General features: G+C 40.1%; 1 protein-coding gene across 2 annotated transcripts in view; it reads left to right on the top strand.

Moving 5' to 3' along the window:
- The window catches only part of CERS6 (ceramide synthase 6), a 340615-nt gene that overhangs the window by 249212 nt on the left and 73074 nt on the right, over positions 1-18329 (top strand). For both annotated transcript variants that reach the window (XM_039469926.2, XM_039469927.2), the window contains exons 5-6: positions 4691-4741; positions 8566-8658. In XM_039469926.2, coding sequence (XP_039325860.2) covers positions 4691-4741; positions 8566-8658 — 144 coding nt within the window. The remainder of the gene's footprint in view (positions 1-4690; positions 4742-8565; positions 8659-18329) is intronic.

The raw sequence follows: 18329 nt of genomic DNA, 5'->3' as shown, positions 1-18329 counted from the left end.
ATTCAGTGTTTCTAGGTCATAGCTCATTTGGAGGGAATCAATTCCAAATGCCTGTGACGTTTTTCTTTCATTACTCATTCTTTGTCCCCCAGAGTACCCAGCAGAAAGCATGGTGGAAGAGCCCAGCTGGCCTAGCTCTGATTTCCACCTTCTCTACTTACCAGCTGCATGGCCTGTAATTAGTTACTGTTCCTCTCTGAGAGTGTTTTTTTGTCTACAAAAAAAATTGATACTTACCTTGATGCATATGTTAGTATTAGTGAGAATACATGCTATGCTACTGTATATATAAGTAAAACAAAAAACACTAACTTAAATATGAGAGAAATGATAGGAATTTATTTAGTTCATACATATAATCCAGAGGGAAGCAGATCTGAGCTAGTGGGAGACCTCTGATACCAGATACCATAGAAACTTCCATTTCCGGGCCAGTAGGGACTGCTTCAGTTTTCATTATCTCCCTTCAATGGGAATGGAGGATGAGTGAAAGGAATTCATTCACACTGACCTTTTAGGGGCACCATCCCCAAGTGGCACATATAAACTTTGCTTCCACCAGAGTTGTACCAGCCAGGGAGGCTGGATGAGAGGCATATCTTTAGCTATTGTTTTGCTAGCAATGGTTCTTCTGCTTCAAATGATTCTCACAAAAATTGGAAATAATTCATTAATTCATTTACCTATACAGGACTGTGAAATATAACAAAGTGTTTAGCAAGGTGCATTGCACATGGTAAATACCAAAAAGATGGAATCACCCTTCTTACTTTTCCCTAGTATCTTACTACTTGCATAGTGTGGTCCATGGTCTAACAGCATCAGCATCAACGGGGAGCTTTCGAAATGCAGAATTTCATCCCCAAGCCTAGACCTCAGCCTGCATTTTAACAGCTGGTGAAACACTGAGCTGGCATGTTCCTTGTCAGTCTTTAATTGCATCTGCTGGCCTCTGCTGGTGATGTTATCTTGATTGCTTACAATGCTGTTGTTAGAATTAAATGAGATGATATGTATAAAATACTTTAAATCTGCGAAATGTTTTATAACATTATTTAAGAGTACATGTGTGAGAAGGAATAATGTGAATCATACGTTATTGGAACAATGTTTATTTTCTGCGACAGGGTTTCACTCTGTTGCCCAGGATAGAATGCCTGGCACAATCATGGCTTATCGCAGCCTTGGGCCCCCCACCACCCAGGCTCAAGCAATCCTCCTACCTCAATCTCTTGAGTAGCTGGGACTATAGGTGCAAATGCTCATATTATTTGTAAAGATGAGGTCCCACTACATTGCCCAGGCAGGTCTCAAACTCCTGGCCTCAAGCAACCGTCTCACCTCATCCTCCCAAAGTGTTGGAATTGCAGGCGTGAGCCACCACTACTGACCCAAAATTTGATTTTAGATTTTCCAACCTTGATAACATTCCTTGATGTTGTAACATGTGAAAAAGGCATTCTTTTTCTGGAAAATGTGCTTGAATTGCCATGCACTCCCCTGGGGACAGAGCTTTTATTATTAGTTAGGGAGATGTTAGGCTTAACCTTCTAAATTGAGGGGTTTTAGTATATTTTTAATCACCATTCTTCTATGGTGTCTAAATATTTCATCTTTTTAAGTCCTTAATTACATTACTGTCCTATAATTGGTGTGGTAAAATATATGGATTTTGGCATCCAATGAATGTGAAAATGATTCTAAAAAACTGAAAAATTTTAATCAGTGGCGAAAGTAGATAAATGTCAACTTTATTGTATCAATTTAAATAAATCATGCCTAAATTATAAGCAGTCAGTCCAGATTCATACACCAGTGTTAAGCTATAAGAAATCAGGAGAATCAACTCATGAACTTCAGTTTTCATATCTGTAAGTTGGGAAAGAGATTTGTTCTGTCTCACAGTGTTTGGGGAGTACCAGAAGGTCCTAGACAAATGTGCTGTGCATATAGAAGGTGATATTAATACCTGATGTTGTCAGAGTGAGGGGTATATGTGAACATGTATTCTGTGTGAAAGAATCTATGCTTTTTTTTTTTTTTTTTTTTTTGACAGACTGGCTCTGTCACCCAGGCTGGAGTGCAGTGGCACGATCTTGGCTCACTGAAACCTCTGCCTCCTGGGTTCAAGAGATTCATCTGCCTCAGCTCCTGAGTAGCTGGGACTACACATGTGTGCTACCACGCCCGGCTAATTTTTGTATTTTCAGTAGTAGAGGTGGGATTTCATATTAGCCAGGCTGGTCTCAAACTCCTGACCTCATGATCTGCCTGCCTCGGTCTCCCAAAGTGCTGGGATTACAGGCGTGAGCCACCGCGCCTGGCTGAAAGAATCTATTCTTAAATGATGGGTCAGAAAACTTGTGAGCTGAGCTTGGGTCCTGGTAGCTCTGTCAGATTCATGGTATCCAGGCCTGTACCCCTGCCTCTGCTGCACAGGAGCCCGGTGAGAGGCAGACACTTATCCACTGTTTCTGCAGTTCAGTCAGGCATCGGGCACGCAATGACAGCAGGTCTAGGTGATGCACATCTGATGCACACAGAGAAAAGCCTGGGTTTGAGAGGACTAATCAGCCAAAAAGCTCACAAAGGAAGGGAGGCTCTGAACGATGGATTTTTCTGGATCATAGGGAATCACACCTTGTCCTCCTGCCTGTCACTGGAAGGGATGGGCATTGTCACAGAGATGACTGCTGTATCCTTAGGGGCAAGCACACACACGCCCAGTGGTCTTGGGACTGATAAATTTAGATGAACACAAGGCCTTGCATTTCCATTCTAAATTCCTCTTCATTAGCATTCAGTAGATGAGTGCTGAACTCTGAACTTCGAAGTCTATGGTGAGAGGATAAACATGCATATGACGTAACTTTCCCTCGGGGACTTTCAATTGAGGAGATAATCAACTTTATCAGAGAGAAGAGGAATAACTAACATTTGTACTTTAACACAGATGTTGCTGTATTGTGCCCACATTTTAAAAAATATGCATACATATGGGTATTTAAAAGTAAATTGATCTGTATCATATTTATAACTATATTGCATACGAACAAAAGAACAAAAATAGACTATACATAAAATGTTAACAGTGATAAAAATCTAAATTATGTTTATTTTTTATTTTTTACATCTTCTTCAATAGATACATATTGCTGACTTAAGTATAAAAACACAGTAAACCTCCTCCCAAGTATTTTTATGCACAGTATCTCATCTGATTTTCACAATCACTCTGTGAGGTCAGTAGTGAACATTGATGTTACAGATAAGAGAAATGGAGGAGACAGCCAGACATACAACTCAGACACTTAGGAAGTTAAGTGCAGGGAGATTACATGATACAGACCGTGTTGAACGGATGGCAAAATGAGGAGCCAAATTAAGATCTCAAAAAGGAAAGAAAATGAATAGTGCTTGAATGAAAGGAAAATGTAAAGATTCTGGAACATAGGTTTAGGACAGTGCATGACTTTTTATAGGAATCTGGCTCCTTACCTTGAGATTGGGTTCAGTTTGATCAGACTCAGGAACAGCGTGCACAGTGGTTATGTTTGGGTTTGGGGCCAGTGAGTCTGAGTTTGATTTTCAACTTTGCCACTGCCTAGCTGTTTAACCTAGGTAGTTATTCACAGACTTGGGGCCTCCATTTACCTATCTATAAAATAAGAAAAATACTAGTAGCTACTATAAGGATTAAATAAGTTAGCATCTGTAGGAGCCTTTAAAAGCATATAGGACATAAGGCGGACCCAGCAGATATTAGCCACCTGAAGCTAATTGTCCTCATTCCTATGATACAGGGCTGATGAAGATGTTGGCAAGTTAATCGTAAGAAACATATAGATGTATATCAAATGTATATAGATGTATATCAGAAAGTGCTGACAGCTGTAGATAAGGCATGCAAAAGAATTATAACATTAGTGCTTATTTTGAAATTATTTTGAGCCTATAAAAAAGTTTGTGCTGGTCTTATTGGATAATTCGGCTGTCTCTTTGAATTCATACCAACCCCTCCCTGATTATTACAAATGTTTGGAATCTGTGTGTACACTGAGATTTTCCTGCTTAATTATACTGTATCATAAGGCAAGTAATTACCCTCAAATTAAGAATAATTGTTTTGTCGTAAAAAGACCTTGACCGAAGGTCAGGATTTGGCATGTGCTGTGAGGGTTATTTTGAGGTGTGCTTCTGAAATAAGAAGTGTGCCTACCTATTGCTGAATCCTGGTAAAGGCATGAATAATGTCGCTTGGTAAAGATTGAGTCTGAGGAGTTTCAGGGCAGTTTATACTAACTGTCATCAGTGTTTACAGATAAGAGTGAGATGGAGGATTTACATCTGGTTTCTGTGAGACCCCTGCAGGGCCCTGCTGTTGAGGCTGGTTATGCAGCAGGAATATATCTAAGTGACCAGCAAAAGAGGAAAAAAAACACCAGCTGGGACTGCATCCCAGAAGCAGCCTGAAATACTACCAGTGGAGTTTAGATTACCAAAAGAGAATATACTGTATGCTACTAGTTGTTTTAATATCTTAGGCCTAGCTGTTTTAAAGTTCTTCAGTTCTCACACAGGTAAATTATTGAAATCCCAAAATATTGGGGCAAGAGCCTATCGTAAACCTTTTTTGTCCTCTTATCCACTTTCTAAAATACGTAAAATATTTCTTTGTCATTTTTTTCAGACCCCCTGGTTGTGGAATACGAGGCACTGCTGGTACAACTACCCCTATCAGGTAAGGAGGCATTATTGTGTGGGTTTTTACACACATAAAGTGTCTACCTTAGGTCAATTTCATGGTCTCAGGCAGGCCCCAACAGGTTGGGCAGCCACCTTCGTTTTTGGCTCCACTCCCGCTGATGAGTGCTGGATGTAATCTAGTGAGGATAGTAATTTGTGCATTATTCTTAGTGAAGTTCAGAATCAAGGCCCTATTGCCCTAGCAGATGGAGTCAGCTTGGAAAGTATATTTGCAAGGGAATAGGATCAATCAGTTCAACAGGTGGAAAATTCCTGCTCCTAACAGCTGATCTGCTTCTAATCACTGAGGTAAGTCTGGAGTCCCGTTGACATAGCACAGACCTGCCTCAGCAGCAAATGGGAAAGCTCAAGTGTGAGGCTGGAGCAGGTACACTGAGTTCAGTTCACTTTGTGGCTTAGAAGCAGCCTCCAAATATGTAAATCAAGCACCATTTCCTTGAGTGCAGAAAAATGGGCTTGTACTATGACACGTGGAAGGATTACTTCTGCAACTAAAAACAGCATCATTGAAAGTGAGATTAAAATCATATCCCAGAAAGGAAGCATTTTAAATCTCTGCCCACTGGCATACCTTTGCATCTTTCCATGAATTCAGTGATATTAGCCTGTGTTGTTGTGGTCCCCAGATCAGTTAATATTTAAATATCAAAGCTGGGACTTGTCTAAAAGTTTCTAGCTGAGAAATTTCTATAACTCCATGTTCAGTTGGGATATGTTATGTAAGAGAAGCAAATGCAGCTAGGTATTTTGGTGACAAAATGAAGAGACGTATCATACATTATAATAAGCAACTTAAGCTTTTTGTTTGGGGTTTCTTTGGGTTGTATCTTGGGGTGTTTGGTCTTTGGGGAGTGCACAGGCTTTTGAGGAACAGGCCTGCCCTGTTTCGTCTGTTACACGGTGTCATGCCAGAGGGTGGGGACTGGCACTGGATACTCCTTAAGCTAGTTCGATGTTAAGGACACACTGAAATGGAACTCCAGGTTGCATTTTTATCTTTTTCGAGTGGTTTATTCACATTAGAAAAGATTATAAATAAGCAATAGAACATGGCAAGAGAGCTGAGCATTCAGAAGATATTTAATAGAGACTAAAACAGTGTTAAAACCAATAGCTTATTTTGTACAGTTATAATTTTCAGGCCTGACTGCTGTTTACCATACTTGGAACATTGTCACCTAAGGCTCTTTGTGTCCTGTAATGGTATCGTGAGTGGCAAAATCCATATATGTCTGCATTTCTGTTTATAAAAGTATATAGAAATGCCAAATGAAATGTAATACCTACTCTTCTTTCTAACTGTAATTTAGTCCAGAATAACTTTCATGTTCATGGCTGGAGCTGAGAACTTGCTTATTTCTGAGAAAATGAGTTGCTAGAGCTATGGACTATGCTGTAGCTGCAGAGGATTTCACAGGTAGCACTGTAGATTCAACGTGAAAGTCTGAGGGTCTGGTGGATAGTTGTTTTTAAAAAGAGGAAACATGGCTAGTATGAAAGGCAAGATGCTATCTGTGAGGACTCAGGTCAAGATTGTCTTCTGTGTAATTCAGCATATAGCCCCCGAAATGTAGGACAAACTCACAATCTCTCATGGGAACGGTGGCCATCTTTGAAAATGCCATATAGTAATAAAGAATATTAGCAGATTTGTGTGTGGGGGGGATTAGACAGCATACAATTATTGTGTATGTAATTATAGTACTTTGTGTGTAAGCATGCCAGTGTAAATATGCAGATTGCTGTTCCAAGTCAGTCTGAGCCCTGAGGGTACTTCTAAAGACTGAGCATGCTTATGAAACATATTTATGTCTTTAGCATATATGTTAAATAAATCATTGAACAGACTTTTAGATGAAAAAGTAGTGGTCTACTTCAATTTTATTACAGATACACTTACTGTATATAAATACATATATTATTTGTAACATATTAAATAATTTCATATACCTGTGTATATTTTAAGGTTAAAATAATGTGAAGTTGCGTTCAGTTGAACTTTGTATAGCTTGCAATAGGAAGCACAAGTTGGACATGAGATATCCTAGTTGGTGGTCATCGGGCCTCACTAGCTGTGAGACCTAGGCTTAGCCTCTTAACCTGAATTAACCGACAGCAACTTCATGTCAACTATACAATCTAGGTCTAGAATTACAGTACTAATTTTATGGGATTTTTATGAGAACCAAAGAAATTAACATGTGAGTGAGCATTGTCAACTGCAAAGCACTCCTCAGACACAGTAATTATTATAATGGGATGCTCTCCATGAACTCTGTGGTTTCCAGATGCACTCTAACTTGCCCTTGTAATTCCTCTGGGGCCTTTCCACAGGTGGTCATGTGGAAGTAAGAGAATCTCATTAAAACTAAAATTTACCCCTGGCTCAAAGGGTCCTGAACCAGGGCCCAGTTTTCTAAACTTTATTGCAGTCATCCATCTGCCCTGAATATCCATCCTTCATCATTAATGCCTTCAACTTTCAAAAGGACAGTTCAGTGGGAAATATATTCTCTCCAGTTTGTCTCAGTTCAGGCTGCTGCAAGAGAATACCCTAAGAGATCATGTTCTTATAAGGGCACTAACTGTATTCATGAGGGCTCCGCTCTGATGACCTAATTACCTTCCAAAGGCCCTGCCTCCATATACTATCACATTGCAATTAGGCTTCGTCTTTGAATATTGGGAGGACACAAGCTTCAGTCCACAGAAGTGCTCATTGTCATTTAGACTTTAGGATTGCTGGTTGCAGTATCCTGCCCCATTGTGTATTTTGTTGTCAAAGATCTATGTGGGACAACTTTTCCATGATTGCCATGCTTAGAGTTGGTGAGTGCCAGCTTCTCCTGATAGTCATTAATGATGCTGCTATTGGTGTACAAAACATTTACATTTTGATTATATTTACTATATATGGTATTGTCTTGTGTGTAGGGGTATGTACTTTGTGTGATGAGTTTCAAAGGTTTTTCACTCATTTTGATAAACCAAGACATTTCATTATAACTCAATATAACAATTAAAAAGAACTCATTGAAAATATTTTTACTGGGATTATGTGCAAAATAAATATTCCTGACTTCCACTGCCTCTCTGAGTGTCCCCTCAACCCTGAGCCTCTGAAGCAGTTAAAGCAGGTATCACTTCCATTTTATAAATAAGTAAACTAAGACCCAAGTTTTATACCTGCTAAACTGTGGATCTGAGGTATGATCTGATATCCTGGCTGGGTGCCTAGTCTGGCATCTTCTGGCAGCCTTCCTGTCCCTCCGATCTTTTAATAAATATTTTTGAAAATTATTTTTGATATTTGAAATGTGCTGAACATTTTCTAATAGTAAAAAAAGCTTTCTGATTAATGCAGAACGTGAAACCCTGCCTCAGTGATCCATACGGTACTCCAGTTCCTGTCACCTACCTTCTTGTCCCTATACTCACAGCAGTCGTCCAGGGTTACTCTTTGTATTCGAATTTTTTTTTTCAAGTTGCTTAAGGAATCTTGCAGATATTCGTGACAAAGAATCACAAATGCTATTGTTAAACGGAATAATGAATCGAGTCCCAGATGTTCATGCTAATTAATGCTTTTTGAGTTGGAGATGAAATGAGAGTAATATCATCAAGCTGTGGATGAAAGTTATCCTCAAAGCCCCATTATCTACAAAGAGAATAGGGCAGGAACTGCCTTTGTGCAGGTGCGAGACCATGTTACTTTTGAGCAGTGAGCTTGAGATGTCTGGGATACAAATTGAGTTCCCTATTAACTATTAATCTTTCCTTTTTTTCTTTTACCTTCAGCCACTCACAACTGACCTTCACTACTATTACATCCTGGAGCTGTCATTTTATTGGTCTTTAATGTTTTCGCAGTTCACTGATATTAAAAGAAAGGTAAGAGCAGTTATGTCATAAAGTGCTTGCAAACATGCATCTTTAATGGCCCTTAGCAGGTGGGTGTAGACTCTCAAAGGCACTCACCCCTGTTCTCCTGGCAGCCCTAGGTTAGTACTACCTGCTGCATTATTACAGAAAGTTCTCTATTTTTGTTTGTGCTGTTTTATATTTTGTTTCTATTGGTTCTTCACTCTTCCCCTAAAACTCAGCATTCTTTTCTCCATGTAATAATATAGCAGTGAATCCCCAAAGCAGTAATTCTCTCTCAGTCTAATTCCCAAGTCCCTCTGTTCTCCAAATTAAATAAAAAGTGTATTTGTAGCTCCTGGGAGAGAGTAAAGTCTCAGTGTTTCAACCCTACAGAATTAATTCCCCAATTGCAGGGTTATCCAGTATCAAAATATGTCTCAGAAATGCAGTGTTCCTAAGCGAACTGTGATCTGGTTTCCACCTGTCCCCTCCACTGGAATCACTTTTATATGACCCCCTACGTGTTGAATCCACTTATTCTGGCTTTCATCCTACCAGCTTCTGGGCAGAATCAGCACTTCTGGCTCTTTACTGCTTATTTTTCCCTGGTACCATATTTGAATCAATCCTTCAAAGTCATCTTGCTGCCCTTTGTCTTAATGCCCCATACTCTACATGTTTGGGTGCACCAGAGTTCTGGACCTGAATTACAGGATGCCATCTCCTTGGATGATAGAGTTTATACTTCCTGACACTTCCAACCATAAGCTTCATGCCATTAATTTTGAAATGTTTCTCTTCTGCCCCACGTTCTCTCTGGGTCCATACTTCCACATCTGTAGTCACAGATGATAGGATTGGTTAAATAACACTAAATCTGAAAATCCAAAATTCTCTGAAATTTGATACTTTCTTAGTGCTAACATGGTACCCAAAGTAAATGCTCATTGGAGCATTTTGCATTTCACACGTTTATGTTTGGGATGCAAATCTGTAAGTATAATGCAAACATTCGAGAATCCAGAGAAATCCAAAGTTCAAAACACTTCTAATCCCAAGCATTTGGGTAAGGGATACCCAACATATATTGTGTTATTTTTGTACATTATACCATTAGTCCTGACAATAACTCAAAGGTCCAGTTTATTTTATTATTTTATTATTTATACTTATTTTATGAATAAGCCTTACACACATAGTGCTCCTGACTGAAGATATGGACTTCTAGTCTTGTTCTTCCTCCATTAACCATTATAACCAACAGTCATGTCACCTAAGATGTTTTCCTTTGCTTTCTTTTTTGCCACTACTTGTACCAACTTCCTTAATATCACTGACACACGTAGAGTTCCCTCTCCTTTTGCCCACTCTATTAAAGTACCGTTTAAGAGACTACTGTGAACTGTGATCTGATTTCCACCTGTCCCAGATGAAAGTAGTCATTCTTGTTTATCTGCTGCCTAAGAGTTATATTTCTAAAACCTTCAAGACAAAGCTCAAATACTTGGAGGATAAAACACACTTTTAACCCTTAGTCCAATTGAGCTAATATAACAAAATGCCAGACTGACTGAGTAGCTTATAAAATCGATTTCTCATAGTTCTGGAAGTTGAGGCACCAGCAGATTCAGTGTCTGGCAGTGGCTCACTTTGAGATGACAGCCTTCTCAGTGTGTCCTCACATGGTGGAGGGGCAAGACGGCTCTATGAGACCTTCCTTCTAAGGGCACAAATCCCATTCACAAGGGCTTCTGCCAAAAGGCCCCATGTCCTAATACTATCACTTTGGGGGTTAGAGTTTTAATATATATATATATTTGAGAGGGGCACAAGCATTTAGTCCCTGACAAGCAAGATATGTTCATCTTTGCACCCCTGTGACTGCTCATGGTGAGGATCAGTAAGTTGAGGGTAATTGAATAAGCAAAATCAGTTTCTTTACATTATGATGGACAACAATACTGCAGTGTGTCATTTTTTGGTTAGACCAGTCATCTGCTAAGTCATCTGGTATCCAAGTGGCAGCTGAAAAGCATTTAAGAGTCTGTGGGCCTGCTACCTGAGCCCCCCTTACCCACATATGCTCCTTCCACCATCCTACAGCAGTGGCTTACTTGGCTGGCAAAAAGCTGTCTTTTCTGACTTGTATGGCTACAAGACCCTTAATATGGTATAAACCAACTGATTCTCAGAAGAAGTAGATGGTCCCTATCAAGGTGAGGTTGGGCATAACAGATGACTCTTTGACACTCACAACTTGTGATTCCCTTACTCATTGTACCCAATACTCTGGGTTGGTTTCTGAAATCATTTAAAGACTCTTCAGTGATGGCATGCCAAGTGGGTCTCTTCTGTCCTACATGAGAGTGCCTTCTTTGGTCGTGCAGTGTCAACACATATAGACTGATTATTTTCTATGTGCCAGATACTGTGCAAGGTTCATGTGGTATTTTATTTTCTTTTTTTGAGGAGAACTTTTATCTAGGTAGTCACATAAAACACTTACATAACAAAGAGAGAGCTAGAACATTCATTTAACCTGGAAAAATTGATGTACAGAGTGAGTTTACATACGTTTCTCAGGGCCATGCAATGTAGGAATGAATTAGAGGCTAGGCTTACCAAGAAGAGCCCTTTGATTCATGCTTAGATTAGACATGTCCACAATCCTTGCCTTGCCATGCTCCTGACACTACAGGTAGTAAGCCTTTCATAGCTCTGCCATTTTATTGGTTCTTCTCTTGCTTAGTGACAACTAGAGGTACCATCCAGAGTCAAAAAACAGGAGTAGCTGTCGTTGGCTTCCAGAAGCCTAGTCCCAGTAAGACATTGCTATATCAGAAGTTACCACATCCCTCCACTAGCTCGAGCTTTCTTATCACAAGTGGAACATGGCTTTTCAGTGAGCCAGCAGGGTTCAGGAAGTCTTTATTGCTATATTAGTTTGTTCTCTCACTGTTGTAAAGAAATAACTATGGCTGAGTATGGTGGCTCACGCCTACAATCCCAGCACATTGGGAGGCTGAGGCAGGTGGGTTGATCTCTTGAGTTCATGCGTTCAAGACCAGCCTGAGCAACATAGCAAAACCCTATCTCTACAAAAAACACAAAATTTAGCCAGGCGTGGTGTTGTGTACCAAGTGAGCCAACATGGCACCACTGCACTCCAGCCTGGGTCATAGAACCAGACCTTGTCTCAAAGGAAAAAAAAAATAGTTGAGACTGGGTAATTTGTAAAGAAAAAAGGTTTAATTAGCTCATGGTTCCATCGGCTGTGCAGGAAGCATGATGCTGGGATCTGCTTGGTTTCTGGGGAGGCCACAGGAAACTTATAATCGTGGCAGAAGGTGAAGGAGAGGCATGGCATGTCTTACATGGTGGAGCAGAAGCGAAAAAGAGAGAGAGGTTCCACAGACCTTTGAACAATTAGATCTCATGAGGACTCACTATCTTGATGACAGCACCAGTTGGGGATGATGTTAAACCATGAGAAACCACACCCAGGATCCAGTCACCTCTCATCAGGCCCATTCGTATTTGGGGATTACATTTCAACATGAGATTTGGGAGGGGAGACAAATCCAATCCATATCAATTGCTTTAAGCCAAATAACCATTATCTCAATAATTTTCATAGGTGAATTATTCTGGAGGATCAAAGTGTATCATTTTGTATTACTTTAACATCTGTAGCATCAGTGAAACACACCTGTAAAAGGGATAATTTTATAGTAAGGTCTGTGGAATTGATCCTAGGCCTGTATATATTGTCAGTGTTTAGAAATCGATTGTGTATTTTTTCCTAGTCAACACCTATAGCTTGTTTTAGGTAGCTATCAGCTCTGCCTTCTACTGGTCAGATTACATTTGTGCATTCCTGATACAGCTGGTTTATTCTTGTTTCTTGCACAAAATGGGAATTTGGCCACTACCAGACATGCTTATTCCTTGGCACAGGTTTTGATTAGGAAGGCCTTTTCCTCCGCTGCCATCTCTCATTAGGGAGCCACAGTGCTTGCTTTTGCCCTTCACATCTTGCTGAATGGCCCCAGGGGTGCTTGGCAGTTCTGTCCTCATTAAGCTCCTACTTGGAGGACCTGCTGTTCTGGCCGTCAGTGAGGATTTGTGGCACGGTCTGTCTGCCAGATGCACTCTCCACCTTCTGTATTGGAACTATTAACTGAACCTTCTAAAAATAGCCTGCTTCCTTATTACGGAAGGGGGATGTTTGAAGACACTCATCGGCCATATAGTACAGAAATCAACTTCGGAAAACTGTTCATGAGATTGTTAATAGAAGGGTTATCAAAATTTTTCTTTGGCTCCCATATTAGATGACAATGAGTGTCAGTGGCCATTTTCAAACAGGTACCAGGATTTATAAACACTGGATCTAAATGCATGCCTCGGACTCTTAGAATCAGTTCTTTAAATAGGTTTACGAATCACTTATTTTGATTTTTAATGGGTTCACAAATCTTTCTAAAATGGCTTTTGTATCCATAAACTCTTCTTCTTGGCCTCTTTTTTTAAAAAATCGCTCTATTTCCACATAGAATCTGAAGTTTAAAAATGAGGGGAGAACTTGTCATCTTCATGGTGACAGAGCACATTGCCTCTCCTTTCATCATTTTCAGAGTTGGGACTTACTTGGTCAGTGATGAGAAATATTATTAGTCTTTCCAGAGGGAAGATTAGATGAAAAATAAAAGATGTTTAAAACATCTTTTATTTCCCAAGGCTTAATTTTTGTTAAAATTTTTGTCCTTTAGCACCTGTTCCCAATGAACATTTCTCCTGCCATCTAAAATTTCCAAAGGAAGCTAATAAATATTTTTGTGTGGGAGCTCAGAACAGCTTGCTTATGTCTAAACCCTATGTCCCTTTTAACTAAGCTGCTGTTTGGCTTGAAGGCCTGGGCCCTTGGCCAATGAGTTCTGCTTGTGTTCAGAGTCCTTCTCAGGAAAGCATCCCTGGCAGAGTTCCAGGGCTCAGCTGGGGAGATCAACTTGTTGCTCTTTTGGTCTTGAACCCGAGAGAAACACTACATCTTATAAAAAATTCCTGACAGAGAGAGGTATGATTTAGTCTAGTAAGAAACTTATTGATGAGCTTGCGTTAGCTGTCTGCTGACTTTCAGAGAAGAACTAGACCCCCATTACTATGCGTGCTTTAGATGCCTTTGGGGGCCATGTTATGCTCCAAATCTTGCCTGCTTCAGTTAGTTTTCGGGGAAAGGAAAATGCATGTTTTAATCTTCTTATGAGGAAGCAGCATGGAATAGAATTAAATAAAATAACATACATAAAACTATGTAGTATGGTGCTTGACACATAGAGCAGTACCTGGCACATAATGACCCAGTGAGGAAAGTCAGAAAGCACCTACCATTAACACCATTGATTTATAAAGGAAAGGGTATTTTAACATAAAAGAAAGGGAGAAAGGACATCTTGTAATAAAGGACAGTCCTTTAAATTTATCAGTAAGTAAAAGTCCTTATTTTTCTCATTTTGTCCTAGATAGGGGAAAACATTGTTAGAGGTGCAGTATGGCTTAGATGTTAAAGGCATGGGCTCTGGAGTTTGTCTGCCTGCCCAGCACCACTCCTAATTCGATGTGACCTTGAGCAAGTTACTTTACCTTTCTGTGTGTTGGTTTCCTGATCCGAAGAATGGAGTTCACATAACCTACCTCATGGGTGTGTTGTAAGTGTAAATAAGTAATACATGTACTTAGAACAGTGCCTGGCACATCATAAATGCTCCATAAATATAGCCTTTCTTTGTAGTCATTAAGGCACCTGCCAGATACTGTGAGCTCTTCGCTCTCAGGCACACCCAGGATTGTGCGTCTCAGCCAGCCTCCCCATTTTGTGATTGAGTGGGGCCATATGACTGGTGGGCTGTGAGCAACATTGATTTGAGCCACTTCTGGGCTGGAGTATTTAGTTGCCAGCATGAGATTCTCTAGAGCTCCCATATTTAGCACAGGGGATTAGTAACACTGGAGATGGGGGCTGCTCCGTCAGGCTGGGTCCCTTAGTGCCTCAGGCAAGCAGAGTCCCCTGGCCTCCAACCCATGATAACATTTAATGAGTAAGAAATAAGCCTTCGTTTTAAGCCACTGAGGTTTTAAGGACTTTGTAATGGCTGCATGTCCTAGCTTATCCTCACTGGTGCAGATGTTAATAATAATATGGCTAGTTATCATTTCCTAGGACAATATTTGGAAATAATTTATCTAAATCAGTACCTTTCAAAATGTGACCTTTGAATCCCTGACAATCCCTGAGACCGTTTCAGGAGGCCTGCAAGGGCAAAACGTTTTATAATAGTACTAAGATGTCATTTGCCTTTCTCATAGTGTTGAAATTTTCACTGAGAATGCAAAAGAAATCATGGGCAAAATTGCTGGTGGTGGCACCAAACTACTGCCAATAGTAGCCATTATATTCTTCACTGCCACACTCTTGCAGAAAGAAAAAATGGCCAGTTTTACCTAAGAATGCTCTTGATGAAGCAGTAAAAACTATAGTTGTCCCTCAGTATCCATGGGGAATTGGTTCCAGGACCCTCCTCCTTGACTCCCTGCTGCCACCGAGGATACCAAAATTCATGGATGCTTGGTTCTTTTATATAAAATGGTGTCGTATTTGGCCAATTGCAGTGGCTCACACCTGTAATCCCAGCCCTTTGGGAGGCTGAGGTGGGCAGATGGCTTGAGCCCAGGAATTTAAGACCAGCCTGGCCAACATAGCAAGACCCTATCTCAAAAAAAAATTAAATTAAAATAATTTAAAATAAAATGGTATATTTGTGTACAACCTATGCATGTCCTTCCATATACTTTAAATCAGGCATCCCCAAACTTTTTACACAGGGGGCCAGTTCACTGTCCCTCAGACTGTTGGAGGGCTGCCACATACTGTGCTCCTCTCACTGACCACCAATGAAAGAGGTGCCCCTTCAAGTGCGGCGGGGGGCTGGATAAATGGCCTCAGGGGGCTGCATGTGGCCTTCGGGCCGTGGTTTGGGGACGCCTGCTTTAAATCATCTCTAGATTACATAATACCTAATGCCATGTAAATGCAATGTTAATAGTTACACTGTATTTCTTAGGGAATAATGACAAGAAAAAAGTTTATATATTCTATACATGTTCAGAATTATCCATTTTTCTAATTCAGACACAACCATATATATATATACACCATCCATTTTTTTTTAAGTTTTCAATTTATGGTTGGTTGAATCTATGAATGCAGAACCCATGGACAATGGAGAGCCAACAGTATTAATTTTATTAAATCTCTCTTCTTGAATATATATTGAAAAAGAATATTTTATATGATTAAATTGGTATGCAGTGGTGTCTGTCTTAAGAAATGCAATTCTTGGTATTTGGAGCTGATCTGTTTTTCATAGAACCCCATTTTTACTTGAAAGAATAACAAACTGTGGTTATTCCAACTTGTGTATTTGGAAAAAGCACAAAATAAACTTACCAAGTTGTTTCAAAGAAAGCAACTGAGACTGGGCACAGTGGCTCTCGCCTGTAATCCCAGCACTTTTGAGAGGTCAAGGTGGTCGGATCATGAGGTCAGGAGATCAAGACCATCCTGGTCAATATGGTGAAACCCTGTCTCTACTAAAAAATACATAAATTAACCAGGTTTGGCAGCGCACACTTGTAGACCCAGCTACTCAGGAGGCTGAGGCCGGAGAATTGCTTGAACCCGAGAGGCAGAGGCTGCAGTGAGCTGAGATGGCACCACTGAACTCCAACCTGGGTGACAGAGCAAGACTCCATCTCAGAAAAAAAGCAACTGACATTATTTGTTGTCAGTGATAAACTCAAGCTTTCAAGCAAAAATGAGATATTCAGAAAGCTTGAATATACCAACAGGAGCTTGACAGCATCTCAATCCTTGACTTTTCTGATGAGATTGGTAGTGATATTAACAAATGTGATTTTCAAAAATATTTTATTTAAAAACTCACTACTCCGTGAACCAATATTTTCCACATAACTTTAATGCATGATGTTATAAAATCATGCATGAGTGAAAGATCCGTTCAGAGAGCAAAACAGACCAATGGATTTTAATGTAACAATATAAAAATGTTATTGTTATGGTTTTAGATTCATATTACAAGCAATTTTTAAGACTATCTGACTTGACAAATTTTAGTACAGTGCCAAAGAAAAATATCCGTAACTATTAAGTACTATTTAGTTACTTCTTTTCTAGCTATATATCTTTGTGACACTGGGTTTTCACCATGTACTTCAACCAAAACAACATCTGTCAACAGATTAAATGTATACAGGGTTATGAGAATACAACTCTCTTGTAATAAGCCAGACATTAAAGAGATTTGCAATAATGTAAACAAAGCCACTCTTCTTGCCAATTTTTTGGTAAAAATTTGTTAATATGTAATGGAGTTTGTTTAAAACAAATTAATGCATTTTAAATATTTTTAAAAATTTCTCAGTTTTAACAGTAGGTATGGTAAATACTGATAGATATAGCCTCATAAACAAATACTATTTGATGTTCTCAATATTTTTAAGACTATGAAGGGGTCTTGAGACCAAAATGCATGAGAACTTCAGGTCTAGATTATTAAGTCTTTCCTAAGAATGTGACTCCAAGACCAGGTGCTGTGGCTCATGCCTGTAATCTCAGCACTTTGGGAGGATGAGGCAGGCAGATCACTTGATGTCAGGAGTTCAAAACCAGCCTGACCAACATGGTAAAACACCATCTCTACTAAAAACAAGAAAAATTAGCTGGGTGTAGTGGTGCTCACCTGTAATCCCAGCTACTCAGGAGGCTGAGGCAGGAGAATCGCTTGAACCTGAGAGGCAGAGGTTGCAGTGAGCTGAGATTGGGCCACTGGACTCCAACCTGGGAGAGAAAGCCAGACTCCGTCTCAAAAAAAACACAGGTCACTCGCAGGTAGTACCTCATATTGTATCAGCATTTCCTTTCTTTGCTTGAAAAGCTAAAATCATACTAGATGACATCGGATCACCCTGACAGGGATGGGGAGTGACGCAGACTTCTCTCCCTGTAACCTCGCTGCTGCTACCTGTAGACACAGTCAGGAGGGCCTCTTAACTTCTCTTTCACAAATGTGTGAAGTTGCTCTTTCATGCAGACTCTCATGATTGGAATCACAATATTCTGCCCTGGAATTTCAGGTTTCCTCTGAGGCAGATATTCCCAAGTCTTAGGCCTGTGTCCTGTTTCTTTCTTACTGCTGTGTCTTCAGCATATGAGCAGGAAAAAAGAGCAGCTCATTTTAAAAAGCTACCATTTGTGATCAAAGCATTGCAACCCAGCACTGTGTGCAGACTGGTGGTGGAACAATAGAACTATTGTCTAGAAAAGAAGTGTTTCATGGGGCAATTTTCATGAGATTTTTATTCAAAGGCTGCCTTCAGTAGTAGCTTATGCTGGCAATCAGCCATCCAAGTGCCTGGTCAAAGTTAGACATCTTTAGATCTCATGGTCAGATGACCAGCCACTGGTCAGCCCTGGTTCTCACAGACTCAGCCACGTACTGCAATTCTGGGTGCAGGAGGGTAATAACCAGGAGCATGTTCTTCCAGTGTGCTGCAGAGGGCCACAGCATTGCTGCATTCCAGAGACCCACGCGGTGCTCTGGTCTTGGGCTCTGGGCTTG

This window comes from Saimiri boliviensis, chromosome 5, assembly GCF_048565385.1.
Source record: "Saimiri boliviensis isolate mSaiBol1 chromosome 5, mSaiBol1.pri, whole genome shotgun sequence".
NCBI lineage: Eukaryota > Metazoa > Chordata > Mammalia > Primates > Cebidae > Saimiri > Saimiri boliviensis.
The sequence above is the reverse complement of the archived record's forward strand: the minus strand, read 5'-3'. Positions and strand labels throughout refer to the sequence as shown.